The following is a 19,153-nucleotide window of genomic DNA, read 5'->3' on the forward strand; positions in this document are numbered from 1 at the left end:
AAAAAACACTGCCTCTATGGATACAAATAGCATAAACCTGTCCAATAATGTCAGGAATTCAACAGAACATACACCTGTGACCATACACTTCAGTCGTCCTCCTATTTCTTTTCACTGAGCCAGTTGCAAAGTCAAACAAGCCTGTTGACATTTTCAGATGATAAAGCTGCTCTCTCTTCTGTACGATATGCCCAGAGAGTGAAAACAACCTCTCACAAGGTACTGATGTGGCAGGCGTTGCCATGTACCTTTGTGCAATGCAGGCCAGCCTGGTGTGTGCCCCTGCATGCTGTGACCACCACTGTAGTGGACAGTCCTCCATGTTGATGCTGGGCTCTGCTTTGTAACGCTCCACACATTTCTCAATGGACTCCTCCTCTTCATCAGAGTCAGACTCAGAAGAACTCAACAAAAGGGCAGCTTTCTTCTTTGGTGGCTCTGACTGTTGCTTTATCAGGTCGCTGTGCAGGCCTCTCTTCCTTCAGCAAGTTGCTGACCAAAGCCCACACCTCACCCCTCTCATGTCTGGCAAGGCACTTCAGGTCCTTAAACCTTGGGTTGAGTGCTGTGGTGATCTTCAGCCATGTGAGGTTGGTGTTTTCCTTGCGTTTCTCCAGGTCTGTTGTGAATGTCAGCTTGAATCTTACCATTTAGGCAGGATCATCATCGGAGCTCTCCATCACCCAAAGGAGATGACACAAAGCAGGCAACACCACTGAGCAGGAAATGTACTTCTCTCCTCCCAGAAGTTCAGTCAAGTACCTGCAGTGAAATAATATTTAAAATCACTTCAGTCAATTGTGAGAGAGTTGTTAGAGAGAGAGAGAGAGAGAGCCTGTGTCTCTCTCTCTACACATGCTCTCGCTCCCACACACACACACTCTCTCTCTCTCTCTCTCTCTCTCTCTCTCACACACACACACACTCTCTCTCACACAGACACTTTACACACTAGCTCTCTCACACATACACCCGCACGCACACACACACACACATAATCGTATTATAACACTAATAATGAGATAAAGAATATTACCTGCAGGGCTCCAGTAGTGCCTCCAGTTCAGCTGTGGTTGGCATGGTGATGTTAGTTTTCTTTTGGGCCAGAGCATCTCTCAGTGGTTGTTGGTTTCTGTGGACACGCTTTACCATTTCCAGAGTAGAATTCCATCTTGTTGTGACATCTTGTGCGAGTGACTCCTTCTTTTGCCCATTTGCAACTTGCTGTTGTCCTAGCTCTGCAGCGTTTGGTGGGCTTTGTTTAAAATGCACCCCAAAAATTTGCCATTTGGCTTGGGCATTGTCGAACCGCTGTTCTGTAGGGACACTGTGATGGACCTTTGGAGACTGTGCGCGGTGCAGGGCAGGTGTTCAAAAGGCAGATGTCTCGCAGCTGCAATCATGTTCCGTGCACTGTCTGTGTAAACTGTGGTAACTTTGTTTTCAATGTTCCACTGCTTTGCTAGATCCATGAAATGCCCAGCGCACATTTCAGCATAGTGTCTCTCTTCTGTCTTCATTACGGCCAGAGCCTGTGAATGCAGTTTCCAGTTTTCATCGATGTGGTGCGCAGTAACCCCAAGGTAGTTGTGGTTACTGACCGAAGTCCAGTAGTTTCAAGCAACACCGGTTTCATGTTTCAACTCCTCCGCTTTCGTAGCCCTCGCTTTCATACAGCTTGTGTATTCTTGTAACGACTGTGGCTCTCGAGGGTAACTCATACGTTAAGACGTTCGATGCTATCCGAATGATATCCCTCAAGCCTTTGTCCTCCACAATGTGGACTGGCCTGCAAGCTGTAGCTATCCACTTGGCGATTGCTTGTGTTAGCTTGCTGCTCGTCGACATGTCCATAGGCCTCCTGCGCGCACACTCTTCTAGCTTAGCCTGCCGAAGATGTCCTCCATTGCTACTAGTAACGTTACTTGTATTGCCAGCGTCATGTCACGCCCTGACATAGAGTTGGCTAGTTGGTGAGTCAGGGTGTGAATATCTATGTGTGGGAATTTCTATGTGGACATTCTATGTGAGTGTATTTCTATGTTGGCCGGGTGTGGTTCCCAATCAGAGGCAGCTGTCGATCGTTGTCTCTGATTGGGGATCATACTTAGGTAGCCATGTTGCCTACCTTAGTTGTGGGATCTTGTTTGTGTCCTGGTTTGGCTTGTTGTGAGTATAGCCAATAGGACTTCACGTTACGTTGCTTTTGTTGTTTTGTCAAGTGTTTATCTTCATTAATAAATATGTACGCATACCACGCTGCACCTTGGTCTGACCCGTCTCTCAACGATCGTGACACGTCAACAGTATGTTTCACTTGTAAGTGATAGCGAAGACTCGATGTACTTCGGTGATAAACAAATTCAGCCTTGCAGTAGATGCAAATTACTTTGGTTTTATCCAGAGAGCCATCTGGGAGTGATTTGAAATTGAATTTGCCATTTAAAAGCCCCTTACTAGCATTCTCCATCATTCATTCATACACGTAGCTAGCTAGTAAAGTGGTTGAAAAACTAGGGCATCCTCTGCCAGGGCTTGAATTTGAAATATGGATAGTTCAGGGGGTCAAACTAAGTAAATCCGTTAATGGTGTTAAAAAAATGTACGCCATAACAAATTTAAGCATTAATGCGTTATTAACGCGTTAACTTTGACAGCCCTAGTTACTACTAGTCAATCAGAGTGTGATGGAAATTTCACCCGTCAAGAATAAAGGTTATAAAGGGGGGTCTCTCACCACATTGGAGGCATTGGGAGAAGCTCCTCTATGGAGCAGGTTCTTCACAATGTTAAGGTGCCCCATGAAGGCTGCTACATGAAGGGGGGTCAGACCAGACTAATGGGAGAGAGACACAGGGGGCATGTGAAGAGAGAGAAGGGTTAAGGGTTAATGTTTTATAATATTCCATCTCAATTAGGCTTACATTTACACTTTCAAATCTTTTGTAATGACACAATGGACACCCAACAATTGCAACAATAACAAAAAGTACAGCTTGTCCTGAGAACCCCAACAAGTCCCATTGCTCTTCAAAAGACTGTTATCTCACCTCTGTGACGGCCTCCAGGGAGGCAGAGTGTTTCAGCAGCAGGTCCATGGAGCGCATGTGGTTCTTCTTACAGGCAATGTGGAGGGGAGTGAACCCATTCTGAACACAATAGGAACATAGTCCGAAAATTGAGTTGGGTTTAGTATGCACAAAATGGGAGAAAGCATTCAGATATGGTACTGCCTGAACTTGTCCGATAACAACGCTCGTTCATATTTCATAATCTTTTCTACTCTTTGTGCCTACTGTACGCAACCCAGTTCTAAAAGCTCAGTAAACCTGACCAATGGACAGCTACAGTACACCTCACACACTAAGCACCAGTATACAGAAATAGAAGGACACTTAGAAGAGCTGCTGACCAAGGCACGTGCATTGGCCTTGGCCCCCTTGTCCAGCAGCACTTTGGCCATGCGGTGGTGACCACAGTGGGCCGCCACATGTAGAGGGGTCAGGTGGTCCAGCGTGATGTCATCAATCTCAGCGTTGTACTGGAGAAGCTGCCTCACACAGTCCATATGATCTCCCTGGGCCGCCATGTGGATGGGGGACAGGCCATTCTGGAGGGGAGAGAGGGAGGATAGGGAGATAGGAAAGAAAGATATAAAGGGAATGAAAGAGAAACAGAGAGAAGAGCAGTGTAAGACCTTTGAGAGGAGAAAGCATCTATAAATTCATAATACTGAAATAAGTGACTCATCAGCTTAGTTGGCAGAGGATCATTTGGCATTGGTTACTTCTGAAATTGCAAGTGAGTGTGATTATGTGCCAAAGTGGCCTTAAGGTTGTGATATTGTGCCAAAGTGGCCATAAAGTATGGCCCTTTATCTTCCACAGAGTGGGCCACGAGAGGCCTCTGGCTGACCTTGGTCTTGGCCTGGATGGGAGCCCCCTGGTCCAGCAGGAGATTGATGATCCTCACATGACCGTTCCTGGCCGCACAGTGCAGAGGGGTCAGCTCATCCTAAATAGATGGAAGGAGCCAGGTAGGGTCAAAAAGTTTTCAAGTCAAATGGCAGAAAGAGGAGGAGGAGAAAGTGTAGGGTTACAGTACCTTGGTCATGGCATCTATCTGGGCCCCTCTGTCCAGCAAAAGTCGAACCATGATCGCATTACCCCTCCTGGAGGCTATGTGCAGAGGGGTGATACCATTCTGAGAGAGGGGGAAGAACAATTTCTAAATCAATTTAATCAAAGACTCTCCTGTTAGAAAATGGGGTCTTTGAGGGACTATGTTACCGATGTCATGGTTAAGGCAGATAGGTACAGTAGCGGTGAGGGTTAATGGACTGACCTTGGGTGTAAAGTTGACATTGGCTCCTCTGTTTATTAGCAGTTGGGCCACACTCAGGTTTTCATAGTGAGCCGCAATGTGGAGAGGAGTGAAGCCAGTCTACAGAGAGACAAAGATAGAGGGAGAGAATCAGAGAGGCAGAGTGAGAAAAAGAGAGATAGAAAGAAAGAGAGAGATAAAGAGACAGAAAGAGACAGAGAGAGAGCGAGAGAGATAAAAACAAATCTTATTATCATAATCCATGTTTGCAGGCAGCTTTTGTTGGCAGCTTTTTTGTTTATTCATGTAATCACTTTTGTTGCTATTGTTTTTCTGCAAGTCAACACAACAGTGTTATGACTGATGACTTCAGCTAACGACATCAGCATTTTAAGGCTTAATGAGTCATCACAGTCACACACACACAGTGAGTAGTACCTTGCTGAGGACGTCGGGGTTAGGGTCGTTCTGCAGCAGTACTGCAGCAGTGCGTGTGTCGTCGTTGCGTGCAGCGATGTGCAGGGCGGGCAGACGGACCTTGCCCTTTGTGCCGTAGTTGATGAGCAGGGCCACCACGTTCTCATGACCCTGCTGAAGAGCCACCGCCAGCGGCGTGAACCCATCCTGACAGACAGGGGGAGAGAGGGGGAGGGAGAAGAAGGGATAGAGGGAGGGGTGGCCCGGGTAAAAAGGAGGAAAGGGGGAGAGGGAAGGTCAGAGGGAGAGGTGGCAATAAGGTAAGAAGGGGGAAAGTGGAGGAGGGGAGGGAGAAGAAGGTATGGAAGGTCAACGAGAGAGGGCAAGGGAGTGGAGGAAAAGAGGGAGGGGATGAAAGGAGATACAAGCCAAATGATAATGGAGGGGGTGAGAGAAGGGTAAGTAGAGGAAGGGAGAGAGAAAGAAAATGAAGATAGGGGCAAATTTGAGACAATGTAAATTTAGATTACTGTAATAGAAAGATGAGAGAAAGTGAATGTAGCATTGTCTATTGGAATGAATCCAATACACATCTGAGAAACAACTAGATGTCTGTTTGCTCTGAGGGCTTTCGCTCACCTCTGTTGGAAGGCTCTGATTGGCTCCGTTCTCTAGCAGGAACTTGACTACATCTAAGTGGTTCTCTTGTGCAGCCATGTAGAGGGGACTGAAGCCTTTCTGTAAGGAAGAGGCACATATGGCACATGGTTACCAGCAACACACATGAACAGACGTACATATACACAACCCCCCCGGTAACGGTAATGTGCAGTATAATGCCCCTGATGACTCACCTGTGACTGGGAATTGACGTTGGCTCCATAGTTGACGAGCTCAGCCACCACTCTCTCCTGGCCTGCCAACGCAGCGATATGGAGGGCAGTGTTCCCTTTCTGGAGGTGACAGACACACATACATAAACACACACATGTTTTCATTAAGGTTAGTGCCACAGTAAACACGGCTGGAGTAGCATGACACAGGAACACAGGGAACAATGTGGTGACATGGTTATGTACACACACACACACACACACACACACACACACACACACACACACACACACACACACACACCACACAGACAGAGGGAGCAGAGAGCAGCCTAATGACCCAAATCTCTATTTAAAAAGCTTCATTAATGATACAGTGCTCAGAAATAATGAGTTATGACTTATTAGATAGATATGTGCTAGACTAAATTAGATATATGTTTACAGGCCAATCAAATGAGGTGAATAAGTCATAAGCATGCGTATAAGCTTATTATACATGTAGTGGATCATGTCTGTAAACAGTCTGTTATATAGCTAGCTGGTGAATATCTCAATCAGAAGTCAGAGGTAGGTCCTATGCATCTGTGGTATGTGAGTAGAGTCATGGTAAGCAGTGAGCAGTGTGTGAGTAGTACCTTAGTGGTGGTCTCCAGGACAATGCCTGCGTGTAGTAGCCCCAGCACCATCTTGACGTGGCCTTCTTTAGAGGCCAGATGCAAACCGTTGAGCCCATTCTGCAGAGACAGCAGTGGAAATCAGCAGTGACCACACAGAACCATCAGACCAAATCGTCAGCCTACAGAGCGATCTCCAATAGAATCTGTTTGCCTTTTATTCCATCTATAACATGGATTTCCGAGCAGTAGATATACTAAGAATAACAAGCAGAGAAACTCAAAACCCACAGTGGTTACAGAAGCAGCACAAAAATATTTCCAAACATAAACAACCTTAAGACTGTTTCAGTCGGGTCTCAAAAGGAAGCAGACAGCATGGATTTATTTCAGGGCTGTCTGGGTGTACAGCAGTGGAGGCTCCTCAGAGGAGGAAGGGGAGGACCATCCTCCTCAGTGAATTTCATAAAAATATATTTTTTTAAACATTTACAAGATTATCATTTTTAGATAAAACTATACTAAATATAATCACGTCACCAAATAACTGATTAAAACACACTATTTTGCAAAGAAGGTCTACAGTTGCCTCAACACAGCATGGTGTAGCCGGAGGACAGCTAGCTTCCGTCCTCCTCTGGGTATATTGACTTCAATACAAAACCTAGGAGGCTCATGGTTCTCACCCCCTTCCATAGACTTACACAGTAATTATGACATCCTCCAGCCTATCAGAGATCTTGCAGCATGAACTGACATGTTGTCCACCCAATCAAAGGATCAGATAATTAATCTAGTACTGAAAGCATAAACTACAGCTAGCTAGCACTGCAGTGTATAAAATGTGGTGAGTAGTTGACCCAAAGAGAGAGAAAGACAATAGTTGAATGAAGAATGAAGGAGAAGCAAGAGAGAAATAGAGAGAGAGAGATTGTCTTTTTTTACATTCAATTTCAATTAATTAGCTAGCAAATACAGCTAGCTAGTTTAGCCCACTGAAACACCCTGCTCAAACAGAGGGATGCTATGTTAGCTAGGTGGCTATGACTTTCCAACACAACACTGGAACTCTTCCAAGTCATGGTAAGCTTTTGGTATTACTAATTTATTGCCACCGGGTACACTAACATTACTGCATGATTGTAGCGGGTTTACTAACGCATTAGTTATATTAGCTATACTGACTATGACATTACTTTAGCTAATATGGAGACAACGATGTAGGCTGTGTGTAGCGGTTTGGCTTGGAAAAGTTTTTTCGCCTGGTGCATTGAAGTCCACAAGCGAAGGGAAGAGAAGGAATACAATGTGGCTGTTATGAGAGTCAACTCTGTTTACGCGTGATCAGGGGTGTATTCATTCCGCCGATTCTGTTGAAAAACTTTTCTTAAATGGAAGCAAACAGAACAAAACGGGGATAAACATACCTGAATTTGTCCAATAGAAACTCTCGTTTGCAACTCTTGGACAAATTATTACACCCTATATCAGCTAGATGCAGGCAAGAGTGTGCAAGGTAGTATTGAATGTCACTGTCTGTCACCTCAAATTTGTCTCTCGACCTGTGTGCACCTATGTTGTAAACTTTCATTCCTAGGCTAGGTTGTAGCAACCTCATGATGGGTATAAGAAAATGTTGAGTATCATGTAGTAGCCTAAACCTATCGCTGTTACATTGAACAGTGTGAATGGAATATGAATGAGTGATAAGGCGCACAATTGGCCCAGCGTCGTCCAGGGTAGTGGAGGGAATGGCCGGCAGGAATGTAGCTCAGTTGATAGAGCATGGCGTTTGCAACGCCAGGGTTGTGGGTTCGATTCCCACGGGGGGCCAGTATAAAAAAATATGTATTCACTAACTGTAAGTCGCTCTGGATAAGAGCGTCTGCTAAATGACTAAAATGTAAATGTAAAAATGATAAGGCCATGGTCATGAAAAAAAAATCGTCCTCCCTCATCTTAAATGGCACCGACCACCACTGGTGTACAGCTGAAGAATCAGACAGACTAACAGTACAGTCTGTGCCTGTCTCTGCTCTGCCTGACTGCAGTACCGTGACTGGCCACAGGGAGACTCTGAAAACCACACTGGTCCCTCCACTGCCCTCATACTGCAGTGTCACTCAATTCACGTGGATAATACACACACGGGGGAGACAAACACACAAGTGTGTGAATCACCATTGCGTTTGTGTGCACTGGCTGGAGTCTGCTGGTTTGTAGATAGGGCAGGGGCAGGTTGGCAGACTGACATATAAAACCCTGAATCATAGAACTTTCTAGAACAGTAGCAGTAGCTCCAACATTTATCATAGCTATATGCTCTACTTCAACCCTAATTTTAACACATTAGAAAACATAGAAAATGTGTATGTTTACATACACAAAAGCTGAAGAACATACGCACATCCAGGTACTTCTCGTAGGTGCTGGAGTTATAGACAAATTCATGAAAAACAGAAAGGAAAACGCCGCACACTGCTGCTCATGCTGGGAGCATGAGCAGCAGTGTGTGGCATTTTCCTTTCTATGTTTACATACACACGTCACATACCCACATACAGTGCATTCGGAAAGTATTCAGACCCCTTGACTTTTTCCACATTTTGTTATGTTACAGCCTTATTCTAAAATGGATTGTTTTTATCCCTCATCAATCTACACACAATACCCCATAATGACAAAGCAAATTGTTGAACATTTATAAAAAATGTAAAACATAAATATCACATTTACATAAGTATTCAGACCCTTTACTCAGTACTTTGTTGAAGTACCTTGGCAGTGATTACAGCCTCAAGTCTTCTTGGGAATGACTCTACAAGCTTGGCACACCTGTAGTTGGGGAGTTTCTCCCATTCCTCTCTGCAGATCCTCTCAAGCTCTGTCAGGTTGGATGGGGAGCGTCACTGCACAGCTATTTCAGGTCTCTCCAGAGATGTTCGATTGGGTTCAAGTCCGTGCTCTGGCTGAGCCACTCAAGGACATTCAGAGACTTGTCCCGAAGCCACTCCTACGTTGTCTTGGCTGTGTGCTTAGGGTCGTTGTCCTGTTGGAAGGTGAACCTTTGCCCCAGTCTGAGGTCCTGAGCGCTCTGAAGCAGGTTTTGATCAAGGATCTCTCTGTACTTTGCTCCGTTCAGCTTTCCCTCGATCCTGACTAGTCTCCCAGTCCCTGCCGCTGAAAAACATGCCCACAGCATGATGCTGCCACCACCATGCTTCACCGTAGGGATGGTGCCAGGTTCCCTCCAGACGTGACGCTTGGCATTCAGGCCAAAGAGTTCAATCTTGGTTTCATCAGACCAGAGAATCTTGTTTCTCATGGTTTGAGAGTCCTTTAGGTGCCTTTTGGCAAACTCCAAACGGGCTGTCACGTGCCTTTTACTGAGGAGTGGCTTCCGTCTGGCCACTCTACCATAAAGGCCTGATTGGTGGAGTGCTGCAGAGATGGTTGTCCTTCTGGCAGGTTCTCCCATCTACACAGAGGAACTCTGGAGTTCCGTCAGAGTGACCATCGGGTTCTTGGTCACCTCCCTGACCAAGGCCCTTCTCCCCCGATTGCTCAGTTTGGCTGGGTGGCCAGCTCTAGGAAGAGTCTTGGTGGTTCCAAACTTATTCCATTTAAGAATGATGGAGGCCACTGTGTTCTTGGGGACCTTCAATGCTTGCAGAAATGTTTTGGTACCCTTCCCCAGATCTGTGCCTCGAGACAATCCTGTCTTGGAGCTCTACGGACAATTCTTTCGACCTCATGGCTTGGCTTTTGCTCTGACATGCACTGTCAACTGTGGGACCTTATATAGACAGGTGTGTGCCTTTCCAAATCATGTCCAATCAATTGAATTTACCACAGGTGGACTCCAATGAAGTTGTAGAAACATCTCAAGGATGATCAATGCACCTGAGCTCAATTTCGAGTCTCATGGCAAAGGGTCTGAATACTTATCAGGTATCTGTTTTTTATTTTTAATACATTTGCAAAAAATTCTAAAAAACAGTTTTTGCTTTGTCATTATGGAGTATTGTGTGTAGATTGATGAGGGGAAAAAATATTTAATCAATTTTAGAATAAGACTGTAACATAACAGAATATGGAAAAAGGGAAGGGGTCTGAATACTTTCCGAATGCACTGTATACACACATGCAGCATGTGCAATGAAGGCACACTAAAGCATACATCCTCATTTGTATGATAGCTCTACCTCTGATCCTAGCCTTAGCCAGTAGTGGCATGATTATAGTGGCAGTATTATCTGGTGTAGAGATAGTGCTATTAGTTTTATAATATTGACAGCTTGGTGCCATGGTTGTTTCTGTGAATGGTGCTGAGGGGTTGCAGTAGCAGACTGCAGGCTGTAGGCTTCCAGAGTGGGTGTGCATTCCCCAAGCTGCCCTAAGCATGGGCTCCCTGCCAGTGGTTACGTGTACAAACTGAACTCCCTTCCATTCACCAAAGTACTGATGAAAAATACACTGCTCAAAAAAATAAAGGGAACACTAAAATAACACATCCTAGATCTGAATGAATGAAATAATCTTATTAAATACTTATTTCTTTACATAGTTGAATGTGCTGACAACAAAATCACACAAAAATTATAAATGGAAATCAAATTTATCAACCCATGGAGGTCTGGATTTGGAGTCACCCTCAAAATTAAAGTGGAAAACCACACTACAGGCTGATCCAACTTTGATGTAATGTCCTTAAAACAAGTAAAAATGAGGCTCAGTAGTGTGTGTGGCCTCCACGTGCCTGTATGACCTCCCTACAATGCCTGGGCATGCTCCTGATGAGGTGGCGAATGGTCTCCTGAGGGATCTCCTCCCAGACCTGGACTAAAGCATCCGCCAACTCCTGGACAGTCTGTGGTGCAACGTGGCGTTGGTGGATGGAGCGAGACATGATGTCCCATATGTGCTCAATTGGATTCAGGTCTGGGGAACGGGCGGGCCAGTCCATAGCATCAATGCCTTCCTCTTGCGGGAACTGCTGACACACTCCAGCCACATGAGGTCTAGCATTGTCTTGCATTAGGAGGAACCCAGGGCCAACCGCACCAGCATATGGTCTCACAAGGGGTCTGAGGATCTCATCTCGGTACCTAATGGCAGTCAGGCTACCTCTGGCGAGCACATGGAGGGCTGTGCGGCCCCCCAAAGAAATGCCACCCCACACCATGACTGACCCACCGCCAAACTGGACATGCTGGAGGATGTTGCAGGCAGCAGAACGTTCTCCACGGCTTCTCTAGACAGTCACGGCTGTCACATGTGCTCAGTGTGAACCTGCTTTCATCTGTGAAGAGCACAGGGCGCCAGTGGCGAATTTGCCAATCTTGGTGTTCTCTGGCAAATGCCAAACGTCCTGCACGGTGTTGGGCTGTAAGCACAACCCCCACCTGTGGACGTCGGGCCCTCATACCACGCTCATGGAGTCTGTTTCTGACCGTTTGAGCAGACACATGCACATTTGTGGCCTGCTGGAGGTCATTTTGCAGGGCTCTGGCAGTGCTCCTCCTTGCACAAAGGCGGAGGTAACAGTCCTGCTGCTGGGTTGTTGCCCTCCTACGGGCTCCTCCACGTCTCCTGATGTACTGGCCTGTCTCCTGGTAGCGCCTCCATGCTCTGGCCACTACGCTGACAGACACAGCAAACCTTCTTGCCACAGCTCGCATTGATGTGCCATCCTGGATGAGCTGCACTACCTGAGCCACTTGTGTGGGTTGTAGACTCCATCTCATGCTACCACAAGAGTGAAAGCACCACCAGCATTCAAAAGTGACCAAAACATCAGCCAGGAAGCATAGTAACTGAGAAGTGGTCTGTGGTCACCACCTGCAAAACCAGTCCTTTATTGGGGGTGTCTTGCTAATTGCCTATAATTTCCACCTGTTGTCTATTCCATTTGCACAACAGCATGTGAAATGTATTGTCAATCAGTGTTGCTTCCTAAGTGGACAGTTTGATTTCACAGAAGTGTGATTGACTTGGAGTTACATTGTGTTGTTTAAGTGTTCCCTTAATTTTTTTGAGCAGTGTACATAACAAATTCAATTCCACTTGAGCTAGCGTTCACCCACAAATAGGCTGTAACACAAATGTTCTGTATGTGTTACAAAACTTGCCATACGAGATGAGTCAGAAACAAAAAATACATGTTCAGCTATTCTTTACATGATGATGTTATTTAAACATTGTGCTACTCATGATGCAACAGGGTGCTATGGGACAGATTGAGGAGAGGAGAGGAGCAGGGAGGAGAAGAGAGAGGGTCTGGCTATACGGCTCATTATAAACATTTTTTCATTAAGGTTGTGAATGACTGGCATTAGTGCCACAGTAAACACGGCTGGAGTGGCATGAGACAGGAACACAGGCGGCAATGTGGTGACATGGTTATGCATGCGCACACACACACACACACACACGCATGCACACACACACACACACACAAACTGAGACAATGAACCTTGAAACTACACGTTTATCTAGGCTAGACTTGACTGTTAATGACTGTGTTTGGCCTAAAACAAATGTCATCTATAAAAACCACATCTATAATTTCATCTTAATAAAGTCTGATGAAATAAATGTTTTATAGGACAACACATAAACTCTCTTGTCCGGAGTCCCTGTGTACCAGACAGTGACCTTGGGCAGTGTGAGGGATCTCTGATGTACCTGATTGGATGTGTTGATGTCTATTCCATTCTTGATGTGGTCCAGAGCCTTGTCCAGGTTCCCTGAACGGGCCGCACGGAGGAAACTGGTGGTAGCATCCGCCTGGAGGGGAAGAGAACACAAACAGAGATAGACAGTGACAAAGACAAAGAGAGAGAGAGAGAGAGAGAGAGAGAGAGAGAGAGAGAGAGAGAGAGAGAGAGGAGAAGAAGAGAGAGAGACAGAAAATTACAGTCTGGTTGAACATTCCAGTGTTAATACGAGACAAAACTGTTCACATTAACCAAATTAATTTACAGATTTTTTTTTTAAACATACACATAACAGTGTAACAGCTCCTTGGTCATCCATGATCCATAATAGTAGGTCAGAGACATTCTTCAATATCAGTCTACTCTTCGAAACTACTCAGTATTCTGCTGTCTGAGAGTCTAAAAATGGCTGACAGTCCAAACTGGTGAGCCTCCCCCTCACTAGGAGTTTGGCAGCTATCCATAGCAGAGAACATGCTGGCTTTATCCCTGCACGCTGTCTGACTTCTAAAGCCTCTGTGAAAGCGGTGTTCACCTCTGCCACCATGATCAGCCAGACAGGGAGATTCTAACATGGCTGCCTAGTACTGTAGTCCAGCATGCAGTCTCCGCCTTGAGGACAGGTATTATATTGATTCTATACAGTGTGCCTACTCACCTCCACCCACACACTAATCATATGCAATATTTACTTCCCACAGTACACTCTTTTAAAAAAAGGTGCTATTTAGAACCTAAAAGGGTTCTTCGGCTGTCCTCATAGGAAAACCCTTTGAAGAACCCTTTTTGGTTACATGTAGAACTCTTTCTACAGAGGGTTCTACATGGAACCAAAAAGGGTTCTCCTATGGGAACCCTTTTTTATAAGAGTGTAGAAGACATTTTCCTCTGCTCTTTGGTTCTCTTCCCTACCCATCTCTCTCTACCTCTATACCACTCCCCTCTATCTGTCACGCTCGTTGAAGGACGGGTCAGACCAAGGCACAGCTTGAAATGCATACATGTTTATTTTAAAGATAAACACACGAACAAAAACAACGTAACATGAAGTCCTCAGGCTAAACACAAATACAAGCCTCTACACAGAACAAGATCCCACAACAACTGATTGCCAACAGGCTACTTAAGTATGATCCCCAATCAGAGACAACGAGCGACAGGTGCCTCTGATTGGAATCACACCCGGCCAAACATAGAAACACACAACCTAGAATGAGAACATATAAATAACAACATAGATCTCCACAACCTGACTCAACATACAAGAGTAAGTCAGGGTGTGACACTATCTCCTTCCTGTTTCTCCCTGTGACCCATCTCTCTCTCTCTCCCTCTCTCCTTCTCTCCCTCCAGGGTCTCTCCCTCTCTCCTTTGATCTACTGTGTGCAATCCCAGTGGGAGGGAGTGTAAGCTGCTCCTTTCTCCCACTCTCCCTCTCCTCGCTCTATCTCTTCCTCAGTAATGTATGGATGATGTGTCCAGGCTGAGGTCTCGCCAGCATAAAACTAACACTATGCAGTGTGTGTATTTTCATTCAGTCTCAGGTAATGTGTTTGATAAGCTGCTATTACAAAGATATCATTTGTCCAATTCATTTGTACAATTGAAAATCTATAAATATTTATTGCGCACACATGAGTACTGAAACATATTTCTGATTCATGTCAAACAGGAAGTAGAAATATACACTCACTGGCCAGTTTATTAGGTACATCACCCAGCTCATGAAAATTGATCGCTCCTACAGACAGTGAGTCACGTGGCCATGGCTTGCTATATAAAGCAGGCAGACAGCCATCAAAGCATTCAGTTACTGTTCGATTTAACGTTCGAATGGGCAAAACGAGTGACCTAAGTGACTTTGAGCGTGGTATGGTCATTGGTGCCAGGCGCACCTAATCCAGTATCTCAGAAACGGCCTCCCTGCTGAGCTTTTCACGCACGACAGTGTCTAGGGTTTACCGAGAATGGTGCGACAAACAAAAAAACATCCAGTCAGCGGCAATCCTGTGGGCGAAAAGAGAGAGAAGTCGAAGGAGAATGGCAAGAATTGTGCAAGCTAACAGGCGGGACACAAACAGACAAATAATGGCGCAGTACAACAGTGGTGTGCAGAACGGCATGTCGGAACGCACAACTCGTTGACCATGGTTACGGATGGGCTATTGCAGCAGACGACCACACCTGGTTCCACTCCTATCAGCTAAAAACAAAAAGAAGCCGCTCCAGTGGGCACACGATCACCGACACTGGACAATTGAGGAGTGGAAAAACATTGCCTGGAACATGACAACAAGTGCAATTTTCTTAAATGGCCTGCGCAGTCCCCAGACCTCAACCCAAAAGAGCATCTTTGGGATGAGATGGAACGGGCTGTTCGCAGCATGAATGTACCGCCGTCCAATCTGCATGATGCCATCGCGTTAGCATGGACCAACATCCCTGTGGAACATTTACGACACCTTGTAGAATGCCCCGAAGAATTCAGGCTGTTCTGGAGACAACGGGTGGGTCCGACCCGGTACTAAATGGGTGTACCTAATAAACCGGCCAATGAGTGTATATTGGATTCACATCTGATACGCATGATCAGTTCCAACATTTTAGGGATTTTTCTATTATCTCATTCTGACCTACAGTAACTAAGGGGTAGCCTGAGAGGTATTATGATCTATGTATTTAACACCTTGTCATCTTAGACCCCACCCTCTGTTCTGTGAGTTGATGGAGGAAGACTTATGTCGCTGAGTCAAGATTCCCCTGTAACAAACCAATATTATACTACATGTAGGATGTTTTCACATGCGAAGACTTATGTTGCAGCTCTGAGTGCCCGTGCCAACTTGCTGGCAAATGTTCAGCATGTTTATGCTCCGATTTTCATTCTAGGTCTTTCGGCCATTTTGTTATGGGATTTCACAGCTGTTGATTGATACGTTGGATGTTTCTGCTACTTTTATGTGGGCCATATGTGAACAGAATACTGAGGATAACGTCTCCAGCTGCCCGCCTCCCCCAGTCTCCATCAGTCTCTGAAATGGATTAGTAAGTGCATCTATGATCTTCAATGTGTGCTTCTTAACGTGATTGTCTGAGGGGGAGGGGGGTAGAATGGGTCAATCAAAGCTCGTGTTTGCGCATGATTGTGCTTGTGTGTGTGTGTGTGCGTGCGTGTATATGTCCTATCCTATGTTTTCATATATTCCTAGAAATGGAAATGACTGCAGAACCTCTTTGCAATCACATTCTATGTCAGCTTGTGCTTGTGTTTACGCTGTGAGGCACAAATCTATTTTCCTTCTTATGTCCCCCTCTCTCTCCATCCCCCTCTCCATCCCTCTCTCCACCTTCCCCTCCATCCCTCTCTCCACCTTCCACTCCATCCCTCTCTCCACCCCCCTCTCCATCCCTCTCTCCACCTCCCTCTCTAACCCTTTCTCCATCCCTTTCTCCATCCCCCTCTCCCTCTGTCTGTCATATGTGGTCAGTTTAAATCAATGCATCCCAGCCCTGTCTGTTTATTTGTAATTGTCATCTGCAGTCAGTGCGTCAATTTTACTCCGTAATTAGATCCTCAAGCCAAACATGGTGATTTACACTCAGCATGCTGCCTTCCCATCGTTCACGTGTCCCCGGCCCTCTCTCTCTTTATCTCATTATCTCATTTTCCCTCTTGCACTCTCTCTCTTCCTCATTCTCCAGCTCCCTTCTTCTTCCCTGGCATGGCAGGCTCCCCGCCTCATTCTCTCACACCCTCCATCTCTCTTCCCACCCTCCTTCTCCCCCTCCCTTCCCTGCTTTTCCTCAGATCACTGTGTCCCTCTTGTGTCATATTGATGTGATGCTGTGTAATCATGGTATGCTGCAGTATGGCGTGACATATCACAACCATTCCTCCATTGACGGCCAGTGGAAGAGAGGAGGGTTGAGAGATCAGAGAGAGGACATGTCCGTGTTAACGCAGATTCAGTTAAAGCCTTTATTCTCATATCTGTGGAGAAATCTAATACTGTATTATAGCGCTGTGTTTATCTGCTTGCTTTTCTCCAGATTACCAAGCTCCTAGCGCACAGGAGCACACAGTGCTATCACACTGCTCTGTTGTGTATGGGTGAGGCTGTGTGTGCATGTGTAGGCTTTACCTGTGCAGTACACAAATCTGTCTGCCCTTCCAAGGCCATTTATTTTTCTTCTAAAAGCAAAATCTGTTTCCAGAGGGTGTGTGCATGTACAGTGGCTTGCGAAAGTATTCACCCCCCTTGGCATTTTTCCTATTTTGTTGCCTTACAACCTGGAATTAAAATGGATTTTTGTGGGGTTTGTATCATTTGATTTACACAACATGCCTACCACTTTGAAGATGCAAAATATTTTTTCTTGTGAAACAAACAAGAAATAACATGAAAAACAGAAAACTTGAGCATGCATAACTATTCACCTCCCCAAAGTCAATACTTTGTAGAGACTGCTGCAATTACAGTTGCAGGTTTCTTGGGGTATGTCTCTATAAGCTTGGTACATCTAGCCACTGTGATTTTTGCCCATTCTTCAAGGCAAAACTGCTCCAGCTCCTTCAAGTTGGATGGGTTCCGCTGGTGTATAGCAATCTTTAAGTTATACCACAGATTCTCAATTGGATTGAGGTCTGGGATTTGACTAGGCCAGTCCAAGACATTTAAATGTTTCCCCTTAAACCACTCAAGTGTTGCTTTAACAGTATGCTTAGGGTCATTGTCCTGCTGGAAGGTGAACCTCCGTCCCGTCACTGTTTCAGTTTGCTCTGGAAGACTGAAACAGGTTTCCCTCAAGAATTTCCCTGTATTTAGCGACGCCATCCATTCCTTCAATTCTGACCAGTTTCCCAGACCCTGCCGATGAAAAACATCCACACAGCATGATGATGCCACCACCATGCTTCACTGTGGGGATGGTGTTCTCAGGGTGATGAGAGGTGTTGGGTTTGCGCCAGACATAGCATTTTCCTTGATGGCCAAAAAGCTCAATTTTAGTCTCATCTGACCAGAGTACCTTCTTCCATATGTTTGGGGAGTCTCCCATATGCCTTTTGGCGAACACCAAAAGTGTTTGCTTACTTTTTTTTAAGCAATGACTTTTTTCTGGCCACTCTTCATTAAAGCCCAGCTCTGTGGAGTGTACAGCTTAAAGTGGTCCTGTGGACAGATACTCCAATCTCTGCTGTGGAGCTTTGCAGCTCCTTCAGGGTTATCTTTAGTCTCTTTGTTGCCTCTCTGATTAATGCCCTCCTTGCCTGGTCCATGAATTTTGGTGGGTGGCCCTCTCTTGGCAGGTTTGTTGTGGTGCCATATTCTTTCCATTTGTTAATAATGGATTTAATGGTGCTCCGTGGGATGTTCAAAGTTTCGGACATTTGTTTATAACCCAACCCTGATCTGTACTTCTCCACAACTTCGTCCCTGAACTGTTTGGAGAGCTCCTTGGTCTTCGTGGTGCCACTTGCTTGGTGGTCCCACTTGCTTAGTGGTGTTGCAGACTCTGGGGCCTTTCAGAACAGGTGTGTATATATACTGAGATCATGTGACAGATCATGCAACACTTAAATAAAGTCCACCTGTGTGCAATCTAACTAATTATGTGACTTCTGAAGGTAATTGGTTGCACCAGATCTTATTTAGGGGCTTCATAGCAAAGGGGGTGAATACATACAGTGGGGAGAACAAGTATTTGATACACTGCCGATTTTGCAGGTTTTCCTACTTACAAAGCATGTAGAGGTCTGTAATATTTATCATACGTACACTTCAACTGTGATAGACGGAATCTAAAACAAAAATCCAAAAAATCACATTGTATGATTTTTAAGTAATTTATTTGCATTTTATTGCATGACATAAGTATTTGATCACCTACCAACCAGTAAGAATTCCGGCTCTCACAGACCTGTTAGTTTTTCTTTAAGAAGCCCTCCTGTTCTCCACTCATTACCTGTATTAACTGCACCTGTTTTAACTTGTTACCTGTATAAAAGACACCTGTCCACACACTCAATCAAACAGACTCCAACCTCTCCACAATGGCCAAGACCAGAGAGCTGTGTAAGGACATCAGGGATAAAATTGTAGACCTGCACAAGGCTGGGATGGGCTACAGGACAATAGTCAAGCAGCTTGGTGAGAAGGCAACAACTGTTGGCGCAATTATTAGAAAATAGAAGAAGTTCAAGATGATGGTCAATCACCCTCGGTCTGGGGCTCCATGCAAGATC

The 19,153-nt window shown here is 45.4% G+C and overlaps 1 protein-coding gene across 1 annotated transcript in view; it reads right to left on the minus strand.

The window, feature by feature from the left end:
* ank1b (ankyrin 1, erythrocytic b) overlaps positions 1–19,153 on the minus strand; it is a gene marked incomplete at both ends in the record, with an annotated part of 90,147 nt that overhangs the window by 28,016 nt on the left and 42,978 nt on the right. Inside the window, 11 exon segments of the mRNA XM_084159617.1 lie at positions 2,738–2,836; positions 3,051–3,149; positions 3,413–3,610; positions 3,916–4,014; positions 4,105–4,203; positions 4,345–4,443; positions 4,762–4,947; positions 5,380–5,478; positions 5,595–5,693; positions 6,212–6,310; positions 12,878–12,979. Coding sequence (XP_084015743.1) covers positions 2,738–2,836; positions 3,051–3,149; positions 3,413–3,610; positions 3,916–4,014; positions 4,105–4,203; positions 4,345–4,443; positions 4,762–4,947; positions 5,380–5,478; positions 5,595–5,693; positions 6,212–6,310; positions 12,878–12,979 — 1,278 coding nt within the window.

The sequence above is a fragment of the Coregonus lavaretus genome, assembly GCF_964263955.1.
Source record: "Coregonus lavaretus genome assembly, chromosome: 4".
Lineage (NCBI taxonomy): Eukaryota > Metazoa > Chordata > Actinopteri > Salmoniformes > Salmonidae > Coregonus > Coregonus lavaretus.